Source organism: Rhinoderma darwinii, chromosome 9, assembly GCF_050947455.1.
Source record: "Rhinoderma darwinii isolate aRhiDar2 chromosome 9, aRhiDar2.hap1, whole genome shotgun sequence".
Lineage (NCBI taxonomy): Eukaryota > Metazoa > Chordata > Amphibia > Anura > Rhinodermatidae > Rhinoderma > Rhinoderma darwinii.
In genome coordinates, this window is record NC_134695.1 from 59,412,862 (window position 1) to 59,437,894 (window position 25,033).

The 25,033-nt window shown below is 42.4% G+C and overlaps 1 protein-coding gene across 1 annotated transcript in view; it reads left to right on the forward strand.

Annotated features, from left to right (window-relative positions):
• The window catches only part of SYT9 (synaptotagmin 9), a 156,940-nt gene extending 141,262 nt beyond the window's left edge, over positions 1-15,678 (forward strand). The window contains exon 7 of the mRNA XM_075837783.1: positions 15,330-15,678. Coding sequence (XP_075693898.1) covers positions 15,330-15,398 — 69 coding nt within the window. The 3' untranslated portion in view covers positions 15,399-15,678. The remainder of the gene's footprint in view (positions 1-15,329) is intronic.
• The last annotated feature ends 9,355 nt before the right edge of the window (positions 15,679-25,033 follow it).

A 25,033-nucleotide genomic window follows, 5' to 3' on the forward strand; every position in this document is an offset into this window, starting at 1 on the left:
TACTGCCGATCGCTTAACTCTTTCAGCACCCTGGACAGTGACTATTTACAGACGTCTCCTAGCAACGCTCCCGTCATTACGGGAGCCCCATTGACTTCCTCAGTCTGGCTGTAGACCTAGAAATACATAGGTCCAGCCAGAATGAAGAAATGTCATGGTAGTAAAACCAATACGCTCCGCAGCACACATAAGATCTGCGGACTTCATTGCGGAATTTTGACTCTCCATTGAAGTCAATGGAGAAATTCCGCCATGAGTCCGCCACTGCTCCGCAACAGACAGAGCATGCTGCGGACACCAAATTCCGCTCCGCAGCCTATGCTCCGCAGCGGAATTTTACGCCTCGTCTAAACGAACACTGCTAAATTAAAGTGTAAGTCAATGGACAAACGGCTCCGCTGCGGATTAACGCTGCGGAGTGTCCGCAGCGGAATTTAAGTGAAATTCCGCCACGTGTGAACCCAGCCAAAGTGTTTCAACCCTTTAGGCGTTTTACAGGAATTGAAGGAAAGTAGAGCTGAAATTTTCAAATTTAATTTTTTTTTACAAAATTCATATGTAATACATTTTCTTCTGTACCACAGAAGGTTTTACCTGAGAAATGCAACACAATATTTATTGCCCAGATTCTGCAGTTTTTAGAAATATCCCACACGTGGCCCTAGTGCGCTAATGGACTGAAACACAGGCCTCAGAAGCAAAGGAGCACCTAGTGGATTTTGGGGCCTCCTTTTTTCAGAATATATTTTAGGCACCATGTCAGGTTTGAAGAGGTCTTGTGGTGCCAAAACAGTGGAAACCCCCAAAAGTGATCCCCATTTTTTAAACTACACCCCTCAGGGAATTTATCTAGGGGTATAGTTAGCATTTTGACCCCACAGGTATTTTGCTATATTTTCTAGAGTTTTCTGTGAAAATGAAAATCTACTTTTTTTCTGGAAAAACGTAAAAATTTCTAATTTTTGCAAGAAATAAAGGAGAGAAAGCACCCCAACATTTGTAAAGCAAATTCTCGCGATTACGGAAATACCCCATATGTGGTAATAAACTGCTGTTTGGACCCATGGCAGGGCTCAGAAGGGAAGGATCCCCATTTGAATTTTGGAGCTCTGATTTTACTGGAATGGTTTTCAGTGCCATGTCACGTTTGCAACGCCCTGGAGGGACCTAAACAGTGGAATCCCCCCAAAAGTGACCCCATTTTGGAAACTATACCCCTCAAGGAATTTTTCTAGTGGTATAGTTATCATTTTGACCCCACAGGTTTTTTGCTGAATTTATTGGAATTAGTCTGTGAAGATGAAAAGAGACTTTTTTTTTGAAAAAACACAGAATTTTCTAATTTTTATAAGGAATAAAGGAGAAAAAGCACCTCAAAATTTGTAAAGCAATTTCTCCTGATTACGGAAATACCCCATATGTGGTAATAAACTGCTGTTTGGACCCATGGCAGGGCTCAGAAGGGACGGAGCACCATTTGGATTTTGCAGCTCAGATTTTGCTGAATTGGTTTCTGGGGGCCATGTCGCATTTGCAGAGTCCCTGAAGTACCAGTATAGTAGAAATTCCCCAGATGTGATCCCAATTTGGAGACTATACCCCTGAAAGAATTAAATTAGAGGTGTAGTGAGCATTTTGAGCCCTCAGGTGTTTTATAGATTTTATTAGAATTGGTCCGTGAAAATGAAAACATTTTTTTTTTTCAATAACCTGTAGCTTTAGCTCAGAATTTTTCATTTCCACAAGGAATACAGGAGAAAAGACACCCCAAAATGTGTTACACAATTTCTCCTGATTACGGAAATACCCCATATGTGGTTGTAAACGACTATTTGGACATACGGCAAGGGTCTAAACGGAAAAAGTGCAATTTCGTTTTTGGAGTGAAGATTTTACAAAATTTGTTTTTGACGCCATGTTGCATTGCGCTGAGGTACGAGTACAGTGAAAACTCCCGAGAAGTGACCCCATTTAGGAAACTACACCCCTCAAGGAATTCATCTAGAAGTGTAGTGAGCATTTTGACCCCCAAAGGTTTTGCAGAAATTAGTGCACAGTGGATGTTGCAGATTGAAAATTGACATTTTCCACATATATGCTATTTCAGTGCCCATTGTTGGGCCCAGCTTGTACCACCGGAGACATACGCCCCATAAATTGTTAAGCGGTTCTCCAGAGTACGGTAATACCCCATATGTGGTCATAAACCGCTGTTTGGGCACATTGCCAGGCCCAGAAGGAGCGCCATTTGGCTTTTGGAGCGCAGATTTTGCTTGGTAGTAGTTTTGTTTAGTGTTTTACTGGTGTTTCAGTTTATAATGTGGGGGCATATGTAATCTGTGCGGAGTACATACATTTTTTGCATGACACACTGTCGTTTTTATTGGTACCATGTTTGACTACGTGCGACTTTTTGATCACTTTTTATTCCATTTTTTTGGAAACAACGTGACCAAAAAAGGAAATTCTGCCGTGCGGGATAAATAATAAGATATTTTTTTAGGTCAGGCCGATACGAACGCGGCGATACCTATTATATCTAGTTTTTGTCTTTTTTTTCATTTTTTTTCTAATTATAAAGGGCTTGATCAGGGAAACAAGGCGATTATTGTTTTTATTACGTAAAACTTGTATTTATTTATTTATTTATCTAAAACTTTTTTTTTACTTTTTTTTCACTTTTTATTTTACACATACTAGGGGACTGGAAGATCTGATCTCCTGATCCCCTGCACAATACACTGCACTACTTCTGTATGTACTGATGTAGTGCAGTGTATTGTAACTGTCACTTTACAACTGACAGTTGAGCCTATTATGTCCTGCTTTGGGCAGGACCTAATAGGCTCCCATACCTGGCAACCAGGAAGCCGTTGCTAGGCTTCCTGGTTGCCATTGCAACCATCAGAACCCCGCGATTTTTCGCGGGGGGGGGAATGGGGTGCAGAGGGAGCCCCCTCCCTCTGTATCAATCACTTAAATGCCGCTGTCGCTATTGACAGCGGCATTTAAGGGGTTAAACTACAGCGATCGGAGAGGACAGTGATCGCTGTAGTTGCAGTGGGATGTCGGCTGTATATTACAGCCGACATCCGATGAAGATGGAGCGAGCACAGCTCCTGTGCCCGCTTCATCCTCAGGGCGTTACTATACGCCCATTTTCTGGAAGGGGTTAATAAAAATAGTGGTTTGTTTTTTTACACCGCTTTCTCTGATCTCCTCACGTATCTCACAGAAGTGAGGAGATCAGAGAAAGTGACAGGAGCTTTCTCCTGCAGAAAACGTCACAGACGGCTGTGATTGGTCAGTCTTCAGAGACTGACCAATCACAGCAATCGCCGGCATTGGGGACTGCTAATTGGTCCCCAGGCCGGTAGCAGAGACGGTTAGCTGTCAATGACAGCTGCCGCCGCTGTTCTGTCACTATGTGATTTCACATAGTGACAGTTTATTCCTGCGCCGTAATAGTACGTCGAAGGTACGCTGGAATAAGCGGCCAGCGACGTACTATTACGTCGAAGGTACGCAAGGGGTTAAAGAGTAACTGTTCTTTAATAAAACTTTTGACATCTCAGAAGTTTTGATATACAGTGTCCAGGCCGATCAAAGCCGAAGGGGCACAGCACTCGGCTGAGCACTTCTGCTCCTTCGCTTCAGTGATCGGTGGGGGTCTCAGCAGTCGAAACCCCACTGATCAAAACTTCTAATATGTCACTATGATTTGTCAAAAGTTTTATAAACGAGCAGTTAGGGTATTTCACACGACAGCGTCCGTAACGGCCGAAATTACGGGGCTGTTTTCAGGAGAAAACAGCCCCGTCATTTCAGCCGTAACGGCATGTGCAGGCGCTTGAACGCCGCGTCCATTACGGACGTAATTGGCGCTGCTTTTCATTGGAGTCAATGAATAACGGCTCCAATTACGCCCCAAGAAGTGACAGGTCACTTCTTTGACAGCGGCGCGTAAATATACGCCTCGTGTGAACAGACAAACGTCAGCCCATTGCTTTCAATGGGCAGATGTTTGTCAACGCATTCAAGCCGTAATTTCGGACGTAATTCGGGGGTTAATACGCCCGATTTACGTCCGTAATTAGTGTGTGTGAACATACCCTTACTCTGTTAAAGGGTTGTCCAGGACTGAAAAAACATGTATTTTTTTTTTTTTTTAAACGGCACAACACCTGTTCATGGCGTTTGGCATCGCAGCTCAGCTCCACTACAGTGAATCAGGCTGAGCTGCAATACCACATACAGCGAGCCATGGACAACCCCTTTAATATTTGTTATGTAACTTTTATTAGAACAGGGGGATGTCTTCTGTCTTCACACAGAGATTTTCTTACACGGTGCCATAGTGAGCACTTCTGACAGTGGGATCAATTTATCAGGGAACAATCGGGGTAAGGTAGACCAAAATCGCTTGTTGCTCACATCAGTTAGTAAGTTAAAGAAAGTCTGTCATTAGATTTTAAATTGCAGACACCACTAGTTAGCAATAGGGTAAAGGAATAGAAAGATACCAGGGTTAAAGATCTTATGGTTTGCATCAGGGTTAAAAATTACTTTTATTCCGCTGTGCCATATGCAAATTAGGTTGGAGTGTCCGCCGAACCGGGGAGTGTCAATCAAAAAAAAAATCTAATTTCCATACACGTGCGGAAAAATAAAATCTATTTTTTACCGTGATGCAAGCCCTAAGATCTGCACTACTGGTATGTCCCTACCCCTATAACCTATCGCTAACTATCGGTATCAGCCATCCGTAAGGCTAAAATCTCATGACAGACTGCATTTAAGGACATCGCTATGACCAGCAGCGATTGGCGGCCATGGTCACATAGCTTGACGTCATTATAGACAACAGCTCATCTCACCATAATCCACACAACAGAGCGGAAGGAGAAGAGCTAGGGGGAAGGGACTTGTGTCCAGGGTGCTACCTGCCAGGATGGGTGGAGGTTACAGTTACTATTAGTATTTAGATACAGGGCTAGGGTAGCAAACCGAATCATTAGTCTGAGTGACGGAAGACTTAGCTACAACTCTGGTACAGATGGAGGCAGCTGGGAACACGAGCAACCTATTTAAAGGTAAGTATATAACAAAGTTCCTTCATTTTTAATGCGGCAGAGCTTCAAGGGGTTTTCTTATCCTCATAAAATCCCTCTAAGCATAAAAAATGGAGCAGAGATAGTGTTAGGGTATGTTCACACGATGAGAGGCATTTACATGTGAAAAGACAGACTGTTAACAGCTGCCTCGTTTCACACGTAAATGCTCCTCCTCGCATTTTGCGAGCCGTCTGAGACGCTCGTAAATCTTGAGCTGTGCTTCATTGAGTTCAATGAAGAACAGCTCAAATTACGTGGCAAAGAAGTGCCCTGCACTTCTCTGCCAAGGCAGTCCATTTACGCGTCGTCGTTTGACAGCTGTCAAACGACGACGCGTAAATGACAGGTCGTCTGCACAGTACGTCGGCAAACCCATTCAAATGAATGGGCAGATGTTTGCCGACGTATTGTAGCCCTATTTTCAGGCGTAAAACTAGACATAATACGCCTCGTTTACGCCTGAAAATAGGTTGTGTGAACCCAGCCTTACCTTGTATGATCCTGAGCAAGGATAAAGCTAAACTACTTATCAAAGCCTAAGGCCATGTTTACATCTGCATTGTGCAGTTCCGTTCTGCTCCGTCAGAGGAGCAGAACAAGGGAATAACAGAACCAACGGTTCCGTTACACAACAAACTCCACCGGTTGCCAACGGAACCTATTGACTTTAATGGATTCCGTCAGCTTTCCGCCGGGATGTCCGTGATTTTACCGGACACAATATTGTCTCTGGTAAACCCTGCCGGATCTGCGACGGAGGCCCCTAACGGAGCCTACGATACAGATGTGAACAGAGCCTAAGCTGTAAAATGGATTATATAAATGTGAAGTTACAATTAGTTGAATTAAAAAAACACCCTTGAACACTAGTTTGTTTTTGTAATCTATATTAAAAAATCTGCGCTGATTAACATCAGCGTTCATCGATCAGCGATCTATTCTGATACTGAGCTCCTAATCTCCTGTATAGACATTCAGTTAAATAATAAAATTGTGACTGCCTGCAGCCACCACTAGAGAGAATTTGCTGCATACTGTTCATACATTGGATAAAAGAGCATAAGGAAAACTCCTAAGCTCCCTCTAGTGGTGGCTGCAGGCAGTCACAATTTTATCATTTAACCCTATGTTTATACAGAGGCTTTTGAGCCCTACATCATAAAATCGGAGATCCATTTACTTTAACGTTTTTTTAAGAATTAATCAGTACAAAATGTTGGACCTAAAAAAAGTCATGATGTCATAAGGTGGGCATTTAATTTAAAGCCTATCTTCGTTTGCTACTCAGTACCTCCCCCAAGCCCCTCTCTTTGTACACAGATATAACTTACAATATCTCTAAAACTTCACTCTTTCTCATTTGTCTTGCTAGTTTGTTTCTGAAGCAGTGGTATTTCTTGTACAATATTCTCCTGTCATAATAGGAAGGAGATAAAAACAAGTCTGTGTAACATAAAGAGGCAGTAAATTGTATAGCAAATAGAACTTCCTGTGACCATTTCTGTATATGCAACTACATGTAAAGGGTTGTCACCAAGACAAGTAGATAAATAATAGCTGAGCAACTTGCAGTACACAGCTTACAGAATACACTAAGGAGGAAAAGAATAAAAATGGATTACGCAAATATATACACCATGTGTATGTGGAGTGAGTGATGAAAACGAGTTTGACATTTTTTAAACTCAGCTGTATATGGTTTAAAATGCCAAAAAGAGTTGTACTTACTTTTCAAATCCCCTGTTGCTCCCACACTGATGGTTACCTGGTACCCCGTCTTCTGTGTTTATGAAGCTCCAGGGCGTACATATCGTATCAAGAAGTCAATCAATAGCCAGAGACATGGGGAGAAACAGGAACGGTTATTTGTAACCATATTCAGCTAATCTTTAAAATGTATAGGTCTGGAAAAGCCCTTCAAATATCTATGTTTATACATATATATATATATATATATATATATATATATATATACACACACATATGCATATATATATATATATATATATATATATATATATATATATATATATATATATATATGGAGAGTGTGTTAAGTGTGGTACATGCTAGTAAACCGTAAAACACATCCCACGCATTTAACAAATTAAAACAAAAACTAAGGTGTCAGAGTGAATCACTTTCACAGTCTTTGATTAGCTACAGATTTTGTTTATTGTGCAGAAGTGATAAAAGTATCTGTCTCTAGTGTAACATACTCTCATCAGCTATTTTAGTATACATCAACTTAGTTTTCTTTCTTTTTAGACTTAGACTTCAACTTTTTCACTTGTATTAAACTTGCAAAAGAATGTCTAAACCTTTCACAGCAATTTAAAAAAAAAAATAAAAAGCCCAATCAGTGTGATTGGTGCAACTTTCGAATTAGTTTTTATTAAAAACAATTTTTACATTTTGAGATACAGCTGCTTTGTATTCTATATATAGAGCAGATGTATCTTACACTGAATCGCGTACCCGTCAGTCCCACGGGACTAACGGGTCCAGCGTCAGCGTGTCCTTCATGTCTCTGACACGTAGAATCCACCTGTTATCCATCACATCTAAGTTCATAACTTAGATGTGATGGATAACAGGTGGATCCTGCGTGTCAGAGACATGCAGGACCCACTGACACTGGACCCGTCAGTCCCACGGACCTGACGGATTCAGGTCTTAGCACACGATATAGCTGCGCTGTATACAGAATATAGCTGCTCTGTATGCAAAAACGAAAAATTATTTTTAATAAAACTAATTATAAAGTTGCACCAATCACACTGATTGACCTTTTTATTAAAAAAAAAATCTCGCCATCGAAGATTTACATAGCCTTTATCTATACAGATCTATTGGTTTATGGTTGGACCTCACATACAGGGCAGAGACACATGTAGTCTGCACAGTGACGCATGTTAAGGGTATGTTCACACACAGTGACCAAAAACTTCTGAAAATACTGAGCTGTTTTCAAGGGAAAACAGCTCCTGATTTTCAGACGCTTTTTAAGCCACTCGCGATTTTCGCTGCGTTTTTTACGGATGTTTTTGGAGCAGTTTTCAATAGTCAATGAAAAACGCCTTGAATTACGCCTGAAAAAGCCCCCCTAATACGCCTACAAACATCTGCCCATTGGTTTCAATGGGTTTTACGATGTTCTGTTCCCACGAGGTGTTATTTTACGCGTCGCTGTTAAAATACGGTGCGTAAAAAGACGCCCGCGAAAAAGAAGTGCATGTCACTTCTTGGGACGTTTTTGGAGCCGTTTTTCATTGACTCCATTGAAAAACAGCTCCAATAACACTCGTAAAATACGCCGAGTTGCTACAAAAACGTCTGAAACAGGACACTTCTTGGGACGTTTTTGGAGGCGTAAAACAGCGATTCCTCCATGTTTTTTTGCGCGCCGTTTTTACGGAATTCACTGTGCAATTAAAACAACATGTTAACTTTATTCTGTGGGTCAATACGATTACAGCGATACCAAATATATATAGTTTTTTCTATATTTTACTACTGTTACATTTTACAAATTTATTTTGCGTCGCCAAATTCCGAGAGCCATAAGTTTTTTATTTTTCCGTCGATTAAGTGATATGAGGGCTTATTTTTTGCGGGATAAGCTGTAGTTTTTAATAATACCATTTTGGTGTACATGCGACGGTTTGATCACTTTTTATTTCATTTTTTGTGGGAGATTAGGTGACCAAAAAATAGACATTCTGCCGTTTACAAATTTTTTTTTTTCACCGTGCGGATTAAATAATGGTATATTGTAATAGTTCAGACTTTTACGGACGCGGCGATACCAATTATGTTTATTTATTTATTTTTTTACTATGCTCTAGGGGGAAATTGGGAAAAGGTTTTTTTTTCGAACTTGTAATTTTTTTATTTCTTTTTTTTACACAAAACAAAACTTTATTTAACAAATTTTTACTTTTTTTTATTAGTCCCCCTAAGGGACTTCAACCAGCGATCGTTACTGTATTGCAGTATATCGTGATTCTGACAGGCACCTATTAAGCCCTGCCGGAGGCAAGGCTTAATAGGTGTACAAAGATGGCGGACCTGGGTGCGTTCATTAAGCCCCCAGGAAGCCATAGCAACCATCGCCCCCCGCGATTGCATTGCGGGGGGCACCATGAGCTGTTAGATGGGGTCGCCCCCTCTTTCTGACGATTTAATTGCTGCGGTCGATATTGACCGCAGCATTTAACGAGTTAATCTAGTGAGATCACGCTCGAACGCGATGCCGCTAGTTACTCTGAAGTGTCGGCTGTAACATACAGCCAACACCGGCATTGTATGGAGCGAGCTCACTGCGTGAGCCCGCTCCATACTTCCCCTACCCGACTTTGGCGTATGGATAGGTCAAATCTCGGGAAGGGGTTAAACAAGTTAAATATTATCGTTGTCGGCAGCACATCTCCCTGTGTAAACAGGGAGACGTGTTGCCGACATGATAATAATGTATGGGGATGAGCAATCGGAGTAACGACAGGTTGTCCCCATCCATAGCTCCCTGTGACAGGAGCAAACGAGTGCCGATCAACGATGTCTCGTTGATCGGTGCTCGCTGCATCGGCCGCTTGTCAGCCGGTGTAAAAGGGCCTTTAAACACCCTCAATAACTGTTATCTAACAGCTATCCCTCCCGACCTCCCCATACATTGTTCTCAATGGGGAGAGGGGGAATTAGCCGCTCTCAGGCACCTCTGGTGGCGGCTTATCCTCCTTGTGAACAAAGGATTGGGCATGTTGAAGTTCAACATGCCCAATCCTTTTTATCCCCCGACATCTGCTAATGGTTGGCCAGTCTCACCAAAATTGGTGTGTTCGGCTGACGTAAGTCCAATGTGTATGGTCACTTTTAGTCTAGACCTAAACAACAAGAAACAGCATTGCAGTGTGACTGTCACCTTCAGACTCAGCCTGCCCAGTCTACAGGTAGTGTAGATACAGGGATTACATTCTAACTAGACGGCTATGCATGAAGCGTTTTACTTAAAGTGTTTTTTCCAGAACTGACAATTATGACCTATACACAGGCTAAGTGCAGGACACTTCTTGGGACGTAATTGGAGCCGTTTTTCATTGAATCCAATGAGGAACAGCTCCAAATTATGTCCGTAATGGACGCCCCGCAAAACGCGAGTACGAACAATTACGTCTGAAATTCAGGAGCTATTTTCTCCTGAAAACAGCTCCGTAATTTCAGACGTAAATGCAGTTATCGTGTGCACATACCCTTACCTACCACTATAACCATGATATATTTGGTTTGGGTTGGCATTTGAGAAGCACTTATTGCTTATACCAGACGGCCCTGCACTTAAACTTTATGAGTATGTTCACACGCTAAAGTAAAAATGGCTGCAAAATACGGAGCTGTTTTCAAGGAAAAACAGCCTCTGATTTTGAGCCATTTTTAAAGCATCAAACGTTTTTTAATGCGTTTTTTTTAGCCGTTTTTGGAGCTGTTTTTCTATCGACACAATGAAAAACGGCTCCAAAAAGGTCTCAAGTAATGACATGCACTTTTTTTTACAGAGCTTTTTTTACGCACCGTTTTTTTAAATGGCCACGTAAAAAAACGTCCCGTCTGAACGGAACGCCGTTTTTCCCATTGAAATCAATGGGCAGATGTTTGGAGGCATTCAGCTTCGTTTTTTTCAGGCATTTATCGAGGATTTTACCCCTTGAAAAACGCCTGAAAACACTGCGTGTGAACATACCCTAAGGGCATGACCAGACGTGGCGTATTTCTTCCGCCACTGTCCGCATCAATGCCGCACATAATCTGCGTTGCAGATTCTGTTGCGGCTCTGCCTAAAATGGGCATTAAATTGATGCGGACTAGCCGTTGCGTATTCAGGTGAAGACTACTTCCCTCCTCTCTATCAGTGCAGGATAGAGAGAAGGGACAGCCCTTTCACTAGTAAAAGTAAAAGAAATTCATACTTACCCGGCCGTTGCCTTGGTGACGCGTCCCTCTTTTGACATCCAGCCCAACCTCCCTGAATGACGCGGCAGTCCATGTGACCGCTGCAGCCTGTGATTGGCCTGTGAGTGGCTGCAGCCGTCACTTGGACTGAAACGTCATCCTGGGAAGCCGGACTGGAGTAAGAAGCAGGGAGTTCTCGATAAGTAGGAACTTCTATTTTTTTTACAGGTTGATGTATATTGTGATCGGAAGTCACTGTCCAGGGTGCTGAAACAGTTACTGCCGATCGTTTAACTCTTTCAGCACCCTGGACAGTGACTATTTACTGACGTTGCCGAGCAACACTCCCGTAATTACGGGTGCACACACGTAGTCATCCGTAATTACGGGAGCCCCATTGACTTCTATGGGCCTGCCCGTGCCGTAATAACGGCCCGTGATTACAGGCGTACTTACGTTAGTGTGCATGGGGCCTCAGTCTGGCTATAGACCTAGAAATACATAGGTCCAGCCAGAATGAAGAAATGTCATGTTCGTAAAACCAATACGCTCCGCAGCACACATAACATCTGCGGACTTCATTGCGGAATTTTGACTCTCGATTGAAGTCAATGGAGAAATTCCACAATGAGTCCGCAACAAGTCCGCAACAACCAGTGTATGCTGCGGACACCAAATTCCGCACCGCAGCCTATGGTCCGCAGCGGAGTTTTCCGCAACGTGTAAACGAACCTCACTAAAAAGCTGTGGAAAGCAATGGAGAAACGTGTACACTGCGGATTTCCGCAGCGGACTGTCCGCAGCGGAATTCCAGAGCAATTCCGCCATGTCTGGTCATGCCCTTAGGGTGTTCTTAATTTTGCACAAAAATAAAAACTGCGGTTTTGCAAAACCGCTGTGATTTTTGCCATGATTTTGTGAAAATACCAGCAAAAACAATTAAACCATCAAAACCGACACGTGTATATAGCCTTTAGAATTGCTCTAAATTACCAAGGGGCCCTTTGCCCACTGCCCTAATGCTCAAATGGTCAGTCCACCCCTGACTAGGCCTAATTTTTATATAATAATTTCATATGTATTTTTACGTAAAAAAAATTATGTTCAAAATCTTTAATTCTACATTTCCATTCTATCCTTTGAGTTCTTTTTGCTATGGTATTTTTCTCATGTTTTTTATATGTAAACATTTTCAATTTCATATTTGTATAGCGTTGTGCATTGTTCTATTATTTCCACGTGGATGAACTTTGAGCGGTCGAGTATGACCCTTAAATTACACAGCCCGAACCTGGTTTACAATAAAAAGTTCAATGGCCACAGCTGAGAATCACCAATGTGCTGGATGTATTGCATGAAAATATATATATAAAAAAATTCTTGTCCGATGTCTTGGGAGACCTCAGAGCTGTTCTAGCATTGAGAACAAGTGAAGGGTGACTGCAAACTGTCACTGTATGCTAAATATTCCTTAGAACTTGCCATTCATGTTACAGTCACTAAGCTCCGCTATGAAACAGCAAACTGTAACTAAAAGTGATTCCAAACTTGTGTTTAATATGAAAATATTCAATCAGCTCATATCACCGGGATAAGCGGCAATAAAATGGCAACTGTTTCTTACGTAGTATTACATAGTACCTACTCTAATTTTTATTGGGCACCATGACATCCTCGGGAATCTCTACATTTAAAATTAAAGGGATTGTCCAGTGAAATAAAAATGAATGGCTTATCCTCAGGTTAGGCCATCAATATCTGATCGGAGTGGGTCCCACTCTCAGCACTTCTACCAATCAACCATTTGAAGGGGCCGCAGTTCTCCGGTGAATGCTGCTACCCCTTAATTTATTACACAGCTCAACGCCGACATATTCGTAGTGGCAGAGCACAATTTTACAGCTTCCTCCCATTCAAGTGAACTAGAGGAACAGCTGATCGGCGAGGGTACCGAGGGTCCCACCCCCACTGACCAGATATTAATGGCCTATCCTGAGGATAGGTCATCAGTTTTATTTCACCAGACAACCACCTTAATTTTTTATTATTTTGTAGTTTTTTTTATGAACTGGAATGCAGGGTTTTAGGGTCCTAAATGAGGACAAGAGGATCCTCTGGTGGGCCAAGGTTCTACACAGTAATGTGGCCCGGCCGCAACAGAACTCATAAGGACCAGCATAAATACCTAAAGGGGCAAATCACTTGTGGATGGGTCCATTTATAAGAGATTAGTTTTTCCTTGTGATATGACCTCTGTGTTCAACAGAAATAGCAAACATTACAATAAATAGTGGACATAAACTTGTTCTATATAGCTGAAGGCTAGGCCCTCAGAATAATTTAGTCTGGTGTAGCCAATCTACCCCAATCAGGCAACTGCTCCAATTTAAAGAAATTTGACACAAAATTTAGAGGGGCAGAGTAAAATCAAAATCTCTGGTGCAGCCAAGAAATCAGGCAGACAAAAGACCTAGCAGCTAAAAGGGCCTAAACAATCAAATGGGCCTTGTGGTGGTCCCCACCTGAAGTTGTCAGGGGCAGATCACTTTTTACTTGACTGACTTTGTCTAACCCCAACCTAGATGCCCGGGGAACGTGTTAATCCACCTTGTGCCCCTCTTTCTCCAGATTAGCAGCTCTGCTGAAACTGAGATAGGGTACCCCATACTTAGGGCAGGTGAGGTTTAATGCAAGTCTGAGCTACCTACATGATGCCCATAGCAATGGCTTTGTTTGCCTCCATAGCAGGGTCACTACAGTCTGTAGCTTGCACTGTATGTAGATGCTTGATAATATGCAGTTGTGTAGAGATGACAGGTTCTCTTCCAGATAATTTATATCATAACCTTCAAAAGCTGACATTTGTTAAGGAACAGAATTAGAAGATTTGATTTTGATCTCCAATTGATGTAGGGCATTGATTGACAATACACAATAGGGGCTAATGGGCCGGACAACAAAACAAATGTCTTATGAAAATGCAAGCAGTCCAAGGTAAATAGCAAGCTCAATGTATTGTCCGCTGCTGTTCTGAAGTCATTTTCCATCTATGATATAATCTTATTGACAGCTGCTTTACAGTCTTGGGAAAAGAAATGGCATTTACTGTCCAGACTGACAGGCTTCATAAACGCAATTTGTTGGAACTAGCTTCCATGATGAATTTACCGGTCAAATGGGGACCATGGTCGTACAAAGGTCACAGGACCTGGGCCCACCAGATCAGTAGAACATTTATTTTAACCCTAGGACGTAGGGAGCTATTGTTGGTTACATCAATGTAATTATTAGTGAGTCATTAGTCTTCAGATGACTTAAGATGTAATTCTGAATAACCCCATAACAACATCACAAGGGAATTCTTTTGAGACATCTTCTAAAAGTAGCCTTAAAAAGACCATCTACAGGTCCTGTCAAACTGGATGCGGGATCATCAACCAGATGCACTATCTGACTGCAATGACTACTTTTTGTCCCAAGGGCGTACGTACTATAGAGGTCATCCATGTGGCTGTTATGGGGGTCTCTTGAGAGAGGACGCCCATTAAAGCTTGGTCTTGTTCCCATTTTTGATGGGTGGTAAGAACCTGCAAAGGGAATTTGTTTCCACAGACACCCTTATGTCGGCAAACAGAGTGAAAAATGTACTAGAGTCATAACAAAAGGGATGAGGGCACCAGGATCTTCTGCCATGGGAGGTTAGGAGTGTGGAGATATCAAGTAGCACCTGACAAAAGCCAAAGTTTTAAATTTCCTGAAGATCCTTTAATTAATAGGTTAAAGACAGTTCCTAATCCAGGAATGACATTCAGATTATATAATAATGCAGTCTATGGCCTGCCAACAGATCTGTAGGGTAGCCATGAGGAATTTGAAGGGTAGTCTCATCTTATTCCATGTACATATTATGGTTTTCCATGTATTACCTATGCAGCTGCCATAGAACACTAATTTTCATAATAATGTACTGTATGCAAACAACCATCCTCTTACTTTGGTCTTGAAAGATCAGGGCCGGATTATACCACCAAACTTAATCTGGCCCATTGTTGACCATTTACGATCCAGTGTGCAGGTGCAGAGGGAACGTACTATCAGCTTACGATATGGACCTAAGACTCATGATTGATCCTCTTTAAATGACCGTTCCCGAGACTATGTAATAATATACGTGTAATATGAATATTATCGGGTGTCAGGCAGTACCTGTTGATGTGCATATATTCATCAAATAAACAATATTAATCTATATTTTTCCTTATCACCTAGTGGACTGCTCAAAATGCAGCAACCGGCAATGGATCATGCAATTCTCTGAAGGGTCCACCATCTCCGTGAACACAGATAAATAGGCGACGCGAAGGTCAAGCTTGTAATATGGAATATTTAGGAGCGCTGGCTTCACGCACTACCTGCGACCGCTCAAGCCAGAAGGAGGAGTGTGGACACTAGAAGATTTAATGGGGGACATATATGACATCTGGCTCCAGGAAAAAGTTGCTAGAAGTTTCTGTAACCCATGGATATAGATCATATGAGTCAGTTGTAGAAAACATTACATGATTTTTGCATCTTTTCTTGGGCACAGGTTTTCATAAATGTTCCGGAGTGTGCGTTACCTGTTATTTTGTTATTTTCATTCCTTTTCATCTTTTCCTTTCCACTTATAACATCATTAGATTTGGAATGTTTTTTAATGGCATGCTGCTTAGTTCCACCGACATAACCTGCTCACATCATATTTCTATGGCCCATGTTGGTTTTCTAATAACATTGGTTCATTCACAGGTAACATTATTCTTTCCGGGTTTATTAATTCAGTATGTTCTCTTCAGTATTAAGTCCTAAGACATCATTGTTTTCATAATAGTAAAATTCAGCGTCCCCCCTTACTGATGTTTTTGTAGTGTCAGAGGAGGTCGTGTACTAATAGAGATGCGGACATGCACAGTGTGGGAAGAACCTTCAAAAGGATTTCCACCCAATTTTTATTTTTTCTTACAGACATATTGACATTTTTTTTATTCAGTTGTGGCCACCATTGTGGCAAAGGTGACAATAAGTAGTGCATCCATTTACAATCGCATATGGAGGCTGTACTGCTCCATGCTGTTGAGTCATCCAGCATTTGTGCACTGCCATACAGGCTCTGAGCACACGGCATTGCCATGCACATGAGATCTTAAAATGGGCATTCCCGGAAAAGACAATTATCGCCTGTCCACAGGAAAAGTCCAGAAATCCCTGTTCCTCCCCACTGCTCAACTGAAGTGAGGAGGACATTGAATGAAGCAACGGTCTAGCATGCGCGCTGCCGTCCCATTTAAAGTCCATGGAAATGACGGAAACAGCCAAGTACAGCGCTCGGCTGTTTCCATCAGTCCCATTTACATTGAATGGAGTGGCGGGCGCATGCTCAACCGCTGCTTCATTCAATCTCCTCCTTACTGCAGGGTTGCAGTGAAGAGGAACTGGGGCTTTGGGACCCCCGTTCTTACGATTGGTAGGGTTCCCAGCGGTCACTGTCAATTGTGGTACAACTCCTTTAAGAACAATGTAGCAGGTTGTAGTCAATTTCATAGACGCTACTTCAATTGTGATGAACAATATATTGGCAGAATCAGTTTTCCAAAAATGGCAGCCACAATAGAAAAAAAAAGGCCAATGTCTCTGTATGTAGGAAAACGGATTATCATTGAACTTGGGCTATTGTTATCCACGGCAACAGGACTTTTTATTACCGCGACTTACAATTTCAGTGTTATGCTGTGAGGGGAAAACGCTGCAGGCAATGATTATTGCGCCACTTTTTCCCCCATAGGTCAATATTGAAGCTGTGCGTATGTTGTGCTAATACAACGATTTTACTACAACTCGCGGACGACCAAATGTTATTGTGGAGCCATAGGCTTCATAGAGGGGGTTCTTTAGGGCTTATGTAATAAAGTTTATTGAACATGAACATGGCACTTTGTATTACTATATGTGTTATTCAGTCTTTGCTCCCTTATGGATGAGGTGTCCTCCTCCTATATGTACACAGACCCCATTCATAAACAGAATTGGGGGCGATTCATTCGTGTAAACTGTCTGACAGAAAAGCTTTGTTGCCCACAGCAACCTATCACAGTGAAGCTTTCATTTTTCAAGAGAACTATAGAAAATGAAAGCTGTGCTGTGATTGGTTGCTATGGGCAACATAGCTTTTCTGTAAGAGAGTTTGGATAAATTAGGCCTATTGGATGTAAACAAACAGGGGTTACCCCAGTAGTCACTGTCCCCATGATATGTTCTCAACCAAATTACTGCACAGCATATACTAAAGTGTTAATTTAATGTGCTTCATGTGGAAATACCCAGACAACCCATTTAAAGCAGAACTACCAGAATATCAGTCTGAAAGCTCATTAAAAATATATTTTAAAAATGTAAAAAAAAAACAAACAACACTGATAATTTAAATATCATACTCCTGTGCCGAATTATCAGAGCCTAATATTATGGGTTTTATTAGTACCATAGGGACACTGAACCCCGTCTGACTAAACGGATCGCCTCTATTATTTTCTTAAGTAGGCTATAAAAATGACAGGCAGATTCTGATTGGTTGCTATGAGGTCCAGTGTCCATATAATAATACTAAACATAGGGACAGGAAGTGTTGTCATGGGGACATAGCAGGTGTTCCCACAGGAGGCCGGTAAAGAGGAATAATGGGCTTTAATACAGAATTTTCCTTTAAGGCAAACATCTAATTGGTTACCCCACTGTGCAGGTCTTTTTTCTTAAAACAGTCTCAAGAATCTCTCGGCATTGAAAGCTTGTCCTGATATACGGTGTTGTAAATGGTGCATGTTTCATCCTCATATGAGATATGAAAGAAAATATACAGTATCGTCAAAGATTTTCCTAAATTTTATATAAAGTGTAAATCTAATAAACACGAGTTCTATGTCCGGTGTGTTATTTATATAGACCTAGTATGTACAAAGAATTTTGTTCATAATAAAAAAAAATGTATTGTAAGCTACAGCTCAGAGTTGTTTTGTGAACCCAGAGAGGAGGATAATGTTCTAGATTATCTACGGTATTACGGTACCATGGACGCTCCATAGTACAGCATACATAGGATTTGAAATAAAAAAAACCTTTGTAAGGAAATGTTCACACGTAAAAACGGAGAATTTTTCGCAAAAGTATTTCATTGCGGAAAATCCGCAGCATAAGGGCAGATACAGACGGACGTTGCGTTTTTGCGCGCGCAAACAACGCGGTGTTTTGCGCGCGCAAAAACCATTTGACAGCTGCGTGTGTCATCCGTGTATGATGCGCGGCTGCGTGATTTTCACGCAGCCGCCATCATAGAGATGAGGCTAGTCGACACCCGTCACTGTCCAAGGTGCTGAAAGAGCTAACTGATCGGCAGTAACTCTTTCAGCACCCTCGACAGTGAATGCCGAACACAATATACAGCAACCTGTTAAAAAAAAAGAAAAAGTTCGTACTTACCGAGATCTGCCCTCCCGGCCGTTGCCTTGGTGACGCGTCCTTGGTGACGCGCCTCTCTTGACATCGGGCCTCACCTCCCTGGATGACGCGGCAGTCCATGTGACCGCTGCAGCCTGTGCTTGGCCTGTGATTGGCTGCAGCTGTCACTTGGACTGAATTGTCATCCCGGGAGGTCAGACTGGAGGAAGAAGCCGGGAGTTATCGGTAAGTCAGAACTTCGTTTTTTTTTACAGGTTCATATTTTTTGGGATCGGTAGTCACTGTCCATGGTGCTGAAACAGTTTAACTCTTTCAGCACCCTGGACAGTGACTATGTCCTGACATCGCGTACCGGACATTTTTTTGCCGGGTTCGGCCAAAATGAGTTCGGCCGAACCCGGTGAAGTTCGGTTCGCTTGTCCGGGTTCGCTCATCTCAAAGACACTCCCTCTTTTTTATTTGGAAACAGAAAAGCACGTGGTGCTTTTCTGTTTACATTCATCCTTTTGACAGCTGGTGCGCTGTTTCAGTCGGTTCACACGGAAGTGCTTCCGTGCAACCTGCGTGGTTTTCACGCACCCATTGACTTCAATGGGTGCGTGATGCGCGAAATATGCAGAGTTATTGAACCTGTCGTGTTTTGTACGCAGCGAACAAACGCTGCGCAAAAAGCACGGACTGTCTGTACTGCCCCATAGACTTGTATTGGTCGATGCGTGGCGCGTGAAAACCACGCGGCCCGCACGGACCCAATACACGCTCGTGTGAATCCCCCCTAATACAGTATCAGCAGAATGGATGATTTTTGAACAAATTTCATTCATGCGCTGCGAAAAAAATACGCCGGAAAACCATTCATAAATTGACCTGCGGTACAGTTTTTTAATCCGCAGCATGTCAATTTATGCTTCAGAATTGCTGCTTTTTTGTTGCGGATCTTCCCCATTGAATTCAATGGGGAGGTAAAACCTCCAACAAATAGCAGATGTTGTGATTTTTGTGGCAGAAAAGCTGAGATTCCACCACAAAAATCGCAACTCAGAAAAAAACAAAAACCTTATACTAACCTAGATCTCCATGCTTCTCCATCCAGGCCGGCCTCCTGGGATGACGTTTTATCCCACATGACTGCTGCAGCCAATCACAGGCTGAAGCGGTCACATGGGATGAAACATCATTCCAGGAGGCTAGGCTGCAGGACTTCAGAAGTACGTATCGCCATGACTACCGGTAAGTATAAGCTTTTTTTGTGGGGGTTTTAACCTGCTGTTTTCCACAGCCGACATTCCGCCGGAAAAACAGCATCACAATTTGGACCACACCACAGTTTTTCGGCCAGAATTCCCTGCACATTCCATCTGAAAAACCGCAACACATTGTGGTGCAGTTTTTCGGGCAGAATTTCCTGTGCGGAAAACAGTGCTATGAAAAAAAAATGTTCATAATTATTCCGGCCGTAGTCAAGCCTGTGATTGACTGCAGCAGTCACATAGGATGAAACGTCATCCAAGGAGGCCGGCCTGGAAGAAGGACAGAAGAAAGCATCGTTATGACAACTCCCGGGTGGTAAGTATAAGCTTTTTTTTTTGTGTTGCGATTTTTACAGCAGAATCGCTGCGATTCCGCTGCAAAAGTCGCAACACTTGGCTATTTATTGCAAGTTTTTACATCTTTATTGAATTCAATGGGAAAACCCGCAATGGAAAAGCAACGAAAATGCAGCATAAAATGTAATGTAGCGGATTTAAAATTCGCACCGCATGTCCATTTATGAACGCTTTCGCTGCGTTTTTTTTCTAAATCTCATTTAGTTTGCTGCTACTGTAAATGCTGCGGAATTTCCGAACAGAATTCCGTTGCAGAAATTCCTCAGTAAACCCACTAGATGTGAATACACCCTAAGCCTCTGTATAACATTATAGGCATACAGGGGTACGATATGGGCCCATAACAGTTTACGGCACATATTATACATCTGCACGACACAGATATGTAATATGTCCAATGCAAAAATATCTAAGAAGCCAGATCGTTATTTTATATCGCATGATGGTGGCCTGCTCATTGGCTTTGGAGATAAATAACTTGATTTTTTTTTTTTTTTTCCCATAAATGACAAATGTAATAACTTCCAGGAAGATATCTCTGCTTTAATGTATTCAGACCGTGTCCTGACAAAGTTCCGAAATATAAAGCGTTAACGTATATTCCACATTCGACGTATGTGTCAGTTAGAATGTGACACGTTGCAACAACCGTGAAATAGTATCCTATGACTGTAGAGTGGGGATAAGTATTCTGACAGCATGCAAACCTGTAAATGAATTGTACCCAGGGGCAGAGACTATCCATTATGTCATTCATGAGGAGATAATTATAGCTGTAGATCTTCATGCTATATCCATTGTAGGCAATGTAAATTGGAATCCGCACGCATGTGTTTTACAGTGTCAGTAAATTCTAATGCTACTTGTAGGGACTTAAAGTGAATCAATCACCAGATTAAATCTATGACATCTATAAAATGAACTAATGACGCCAATTTAATCCACTAAAGAGCCCCCCTAAAGTGCTAATCGGGAGGCCAGAATGAAGTGAGCCACGTATGTTAATAAGCACTTCCCTCTCTTCAGGGATCCCTCTTAGCTACTCAGCAATGCCTCGAGGGATTACAAGACAAAAACCAAAAACATAGTACATTTCTACCAACTCGCAGGCCGGTTTCCCACTTGCATGATTTTTACGCAGCGTGTCCGACCTGGAACCCGCAGTACATTCCACCTGAAAAATTGCACCACATTGTGGCGCGGGTTTTTGTAAGGAATTTCTCTGCGTGTAGTCCGGCTTTTGTGGAAATTCCGCAGCGTTTAAGCTACGTGGGAACCCGGCCTTAGGCTATGTTCACACAGGGAAGATATGATGTGTAAAAGCACACAGCTTATCTGCCCTGTGCGCCGCAGGGCGTTCCGGACAAAAAAACGCACCAAATTGTGGTGCAGATTTTCAGCCGGAATGTCCGCTGTGGAAAACTGCACAGAAAAAAAAATAGATACTTACTATGGCGACGCGTCCTTCCGACATCCTGACGTCATGACGCTCTGCAGCCCTGGGATGGCGTTTCATCCCATGTGACTGCTACAGTCTGTTATTGGCTGCAGCAGTCACATGGAATGAAACGTCATCCCAGAAGTTCGGCCTGGATAAAGAAACACGGACTGCTGGGTTTTTTGTTTTTTTTTCCTAGGTACGCTTTTTGTGGTGGAATCGCTGCTATTTGTTGTGGTTTTACCTCCCCAATCCCGCAACAAATAAGCAGCGTTTACGCAAATAAAATTGACATGCTGCGGATTTAAAAAAACACACTGCATGTCACTTTCTGAGTGGTTTCTCCACTTAGCATTTACGCAACGTGTGGATGAAATTTCTTCAAATCTACACTTTGAGGTTATGGTATTATCCTGCGGATTTTCCGCAACGGATTTCGTAGTATTTGCACTACGTGTGAACTGACCCTTAGGGCTTATTTATCTGTTGAAGGGTAACTAAACGTATGATAAACTTCTGACATGTCATAGTGACATATCTGAAGTTTTGATTGGTGGGGGTCCAAGCACTGAGACCCTTACCGATCGCTAAAACGAAGCTGCAGAAGTGCGCGTGTGAGCGCTCAGCCGCTTCATGTCTGTTCGGCTTTTTCCGGAAATGAATGTATTGGAGTACGGGCACAATAGAAAGTCTATGAGCCCGTACTCCGATACATCGGCTTTCCGGAAATAGCCGAACAGTAACAAAGCGGCTGCCGCTTCTTTAAAGCGATTGGTGGGGGTCTCAGTGCTCGGACCCCCACCAATCAAAACTTCTGACATGTCACTATGACATGTCAGAAGTTTGTCAAACGTTAACTACCCTTTAAAGAATTACTCTCAGCATGGTAGACCCCCTGTCAGAATCATTAAAAACATACTGGAGACTTATTAATCGAAATGTGCTCGAATTCTAGCTTAATTTGCGCTACATAAAACTCTTCTACATGCATTTCGCCAGATTTATTATGTGCCTCAATAGGCAGTTTTGGAAAGTGTTGAAAAAAAGGGGCATGGCTTCAAATGCAAAAGTAAGCCATCCATGTGGTGGCGTAACATGTCTAGCAAGATGAACCAAACTTATCATACAGCGTGAGCCATGTGATAAATTGTACACATTTTCTGTCTGTCTGGTCTAGTTTTAAGCTGTCTACAATGGATTATGGATAAGAACATCAAATCATCTGAAGTCAAGAAATGTCACCAGCACAAGAAAAATGAAAAGTGTTTATCCATTTATCTATTTTCCATAAAATAATGGAAACTTTTATGTAATTCATGGACAGTTGCATGAGTGATACAATAAACTTGTTATATATGTACATAAGGGTATGTGCACACACACTAATTACGTCCGTAATTGACGGACGTATTTCGGCCGCAAGTACCGGACCGAACACAGTGCAGGGAGCCGGGCTCCTAGCATCATACTTATGTACAATGCTAGGAGTCCCTGCCTCTCCGTGGAACTACTGTCCTGTACTGAAAACATGATTACAGTACGGGACAGTTGTCCTGCAGCGAGGCAGGGACTCCTAGCGTCGTACATAACTATGATGCTAAGAGCCCGGCTCCCTGCAGTGTGTTCGGTCCGGTACTTGCGGCCGAAATACGTCCGTCAATTACGGACGTAATTAGTGTGTGTGCACATACCCTAAAAGAGACAGTCATGATATAGGTGAATGTAATATTCAACTACACTTCTGATACCACAGAAAACATCTAAATTCATTGGATGGATGGATGGATAGATAGATAGATAGATAGATAGATAGATAGATAGATAGATAGATAGATAGATAGATAGATAGATAGATAGATAGATAGATAGATAGATAGATGGATGGATGGATGGATGGATGGATGGATGGATGGATGGATGGATGGATGGATAGATAGATAGATAGATAGATAGATAGATAGATAGATAGATAGATAGATAGATAGATAGATAGATAGATAGATAGATAGATAGATAGACAACCTAAGGACAAGAGTGGCGCTGTTTGTAGGTAAAAATCTAGGACCAAATTTTCAAATTTCACACAACCCATTACTTTTAAGCCAGCCAAAGTGCCAACTGGGAATGTCAATGCATATATATGACTAACTTTAAAATAGGAAGAGTTGAGGTTGTGGTGAATATAAATGGGCTTCCTTGGCACTGCGGAGAGACTAGAGAGCTACCACATATGTTACAGATGTAGCAAAGCTGAGTCATATGTATTTTCAGTGGTCTTCTATAGGCCTGCAAATTGATATACAGTATTATCAGTGAAGTAATACATGGATTGGGTAAATCCATTGCCCTGCCCCCCTTTGCCGTTTTAGGCTCACCTCTGTGTTGTCTCAAAATCGCCACAGCGCTTCTTAGTCTAAGTCTAAAACACTTCCTCTGTTCACGGATTGGACAGAACTGCTCACGTAAGCAGCTCTGGCCAATCCGAGAACAATGGGAGTATCAAAGATTCGTAGTTTAAGAAGCGCTGCAGTCATTTTTGGACAGCACAGAGAGGAACTGGAGGTCATCAGATATTAATTATTTCTCCATAGACACCATCATATTTAAAATGTTGTCCTGGGACCGGAAGGTCACTTTATCGGCGGATTTACACGAACGCGATATACGATATACGTCCGTGCCACCCGCGTGTTTTTCACGCGTGTCACACGGACCTATGCAAGTCTATGGGGCCGTGCAGACTGTCCGTGATATTTGCGCAGCGTGAGTCCGCTGCGTAAAACTCACGACAGGTCCTATATTTCTGCATTTTTCGCGCATCACGCACCCTGAAGTCAATAGGTGCGTGAAAATCACGCGCACCACACGGAAGTACTTCCATGGGACACGCGTTATTCGCGCAACAGCAGTCAAAAGTATGTTTGGAAACAGAAAAGCACCATGTGCTTTTCTGTTTACAAACATACAAACGGAGTGTCATAATGATGGCGGCTGCGCAAAAATCGCGCAGCGGCACATCCTATGTGATGACACAGGGAGCTGTTAAGTGCCTTTTGCGCATGCCAAACGCCTGCGTTTTTTTGCGTGCGCAAAAACGCACACGCTCATTTAAATCCGCCCTAAGGCTGAGTTCACACGGGACGGATAAGCTGCGTATCCGTCCTGTGCACCGAAGGGAATTAAACTGTGGTGCAATTTTTCGCCCGGAATGTCCGCTGCATGAAAACTGAAGCACCAGCCGGCCTGCTAGCCTGACGGATCATCCCAGGAGCCTGTTATTGATGTCACCCAGGCTGGCCTCCTGGCATGACGTTTCATCCCATGTGACCACCGCTACAGCCTGTGATTGGCTGCAGCGGTCACATGGGATGAAACTTCAGCGCGGCCGGAGGAAGGAATACAGACTTCTGAGTAAGTATCCGTTGTTGTTGTTTTTGCAT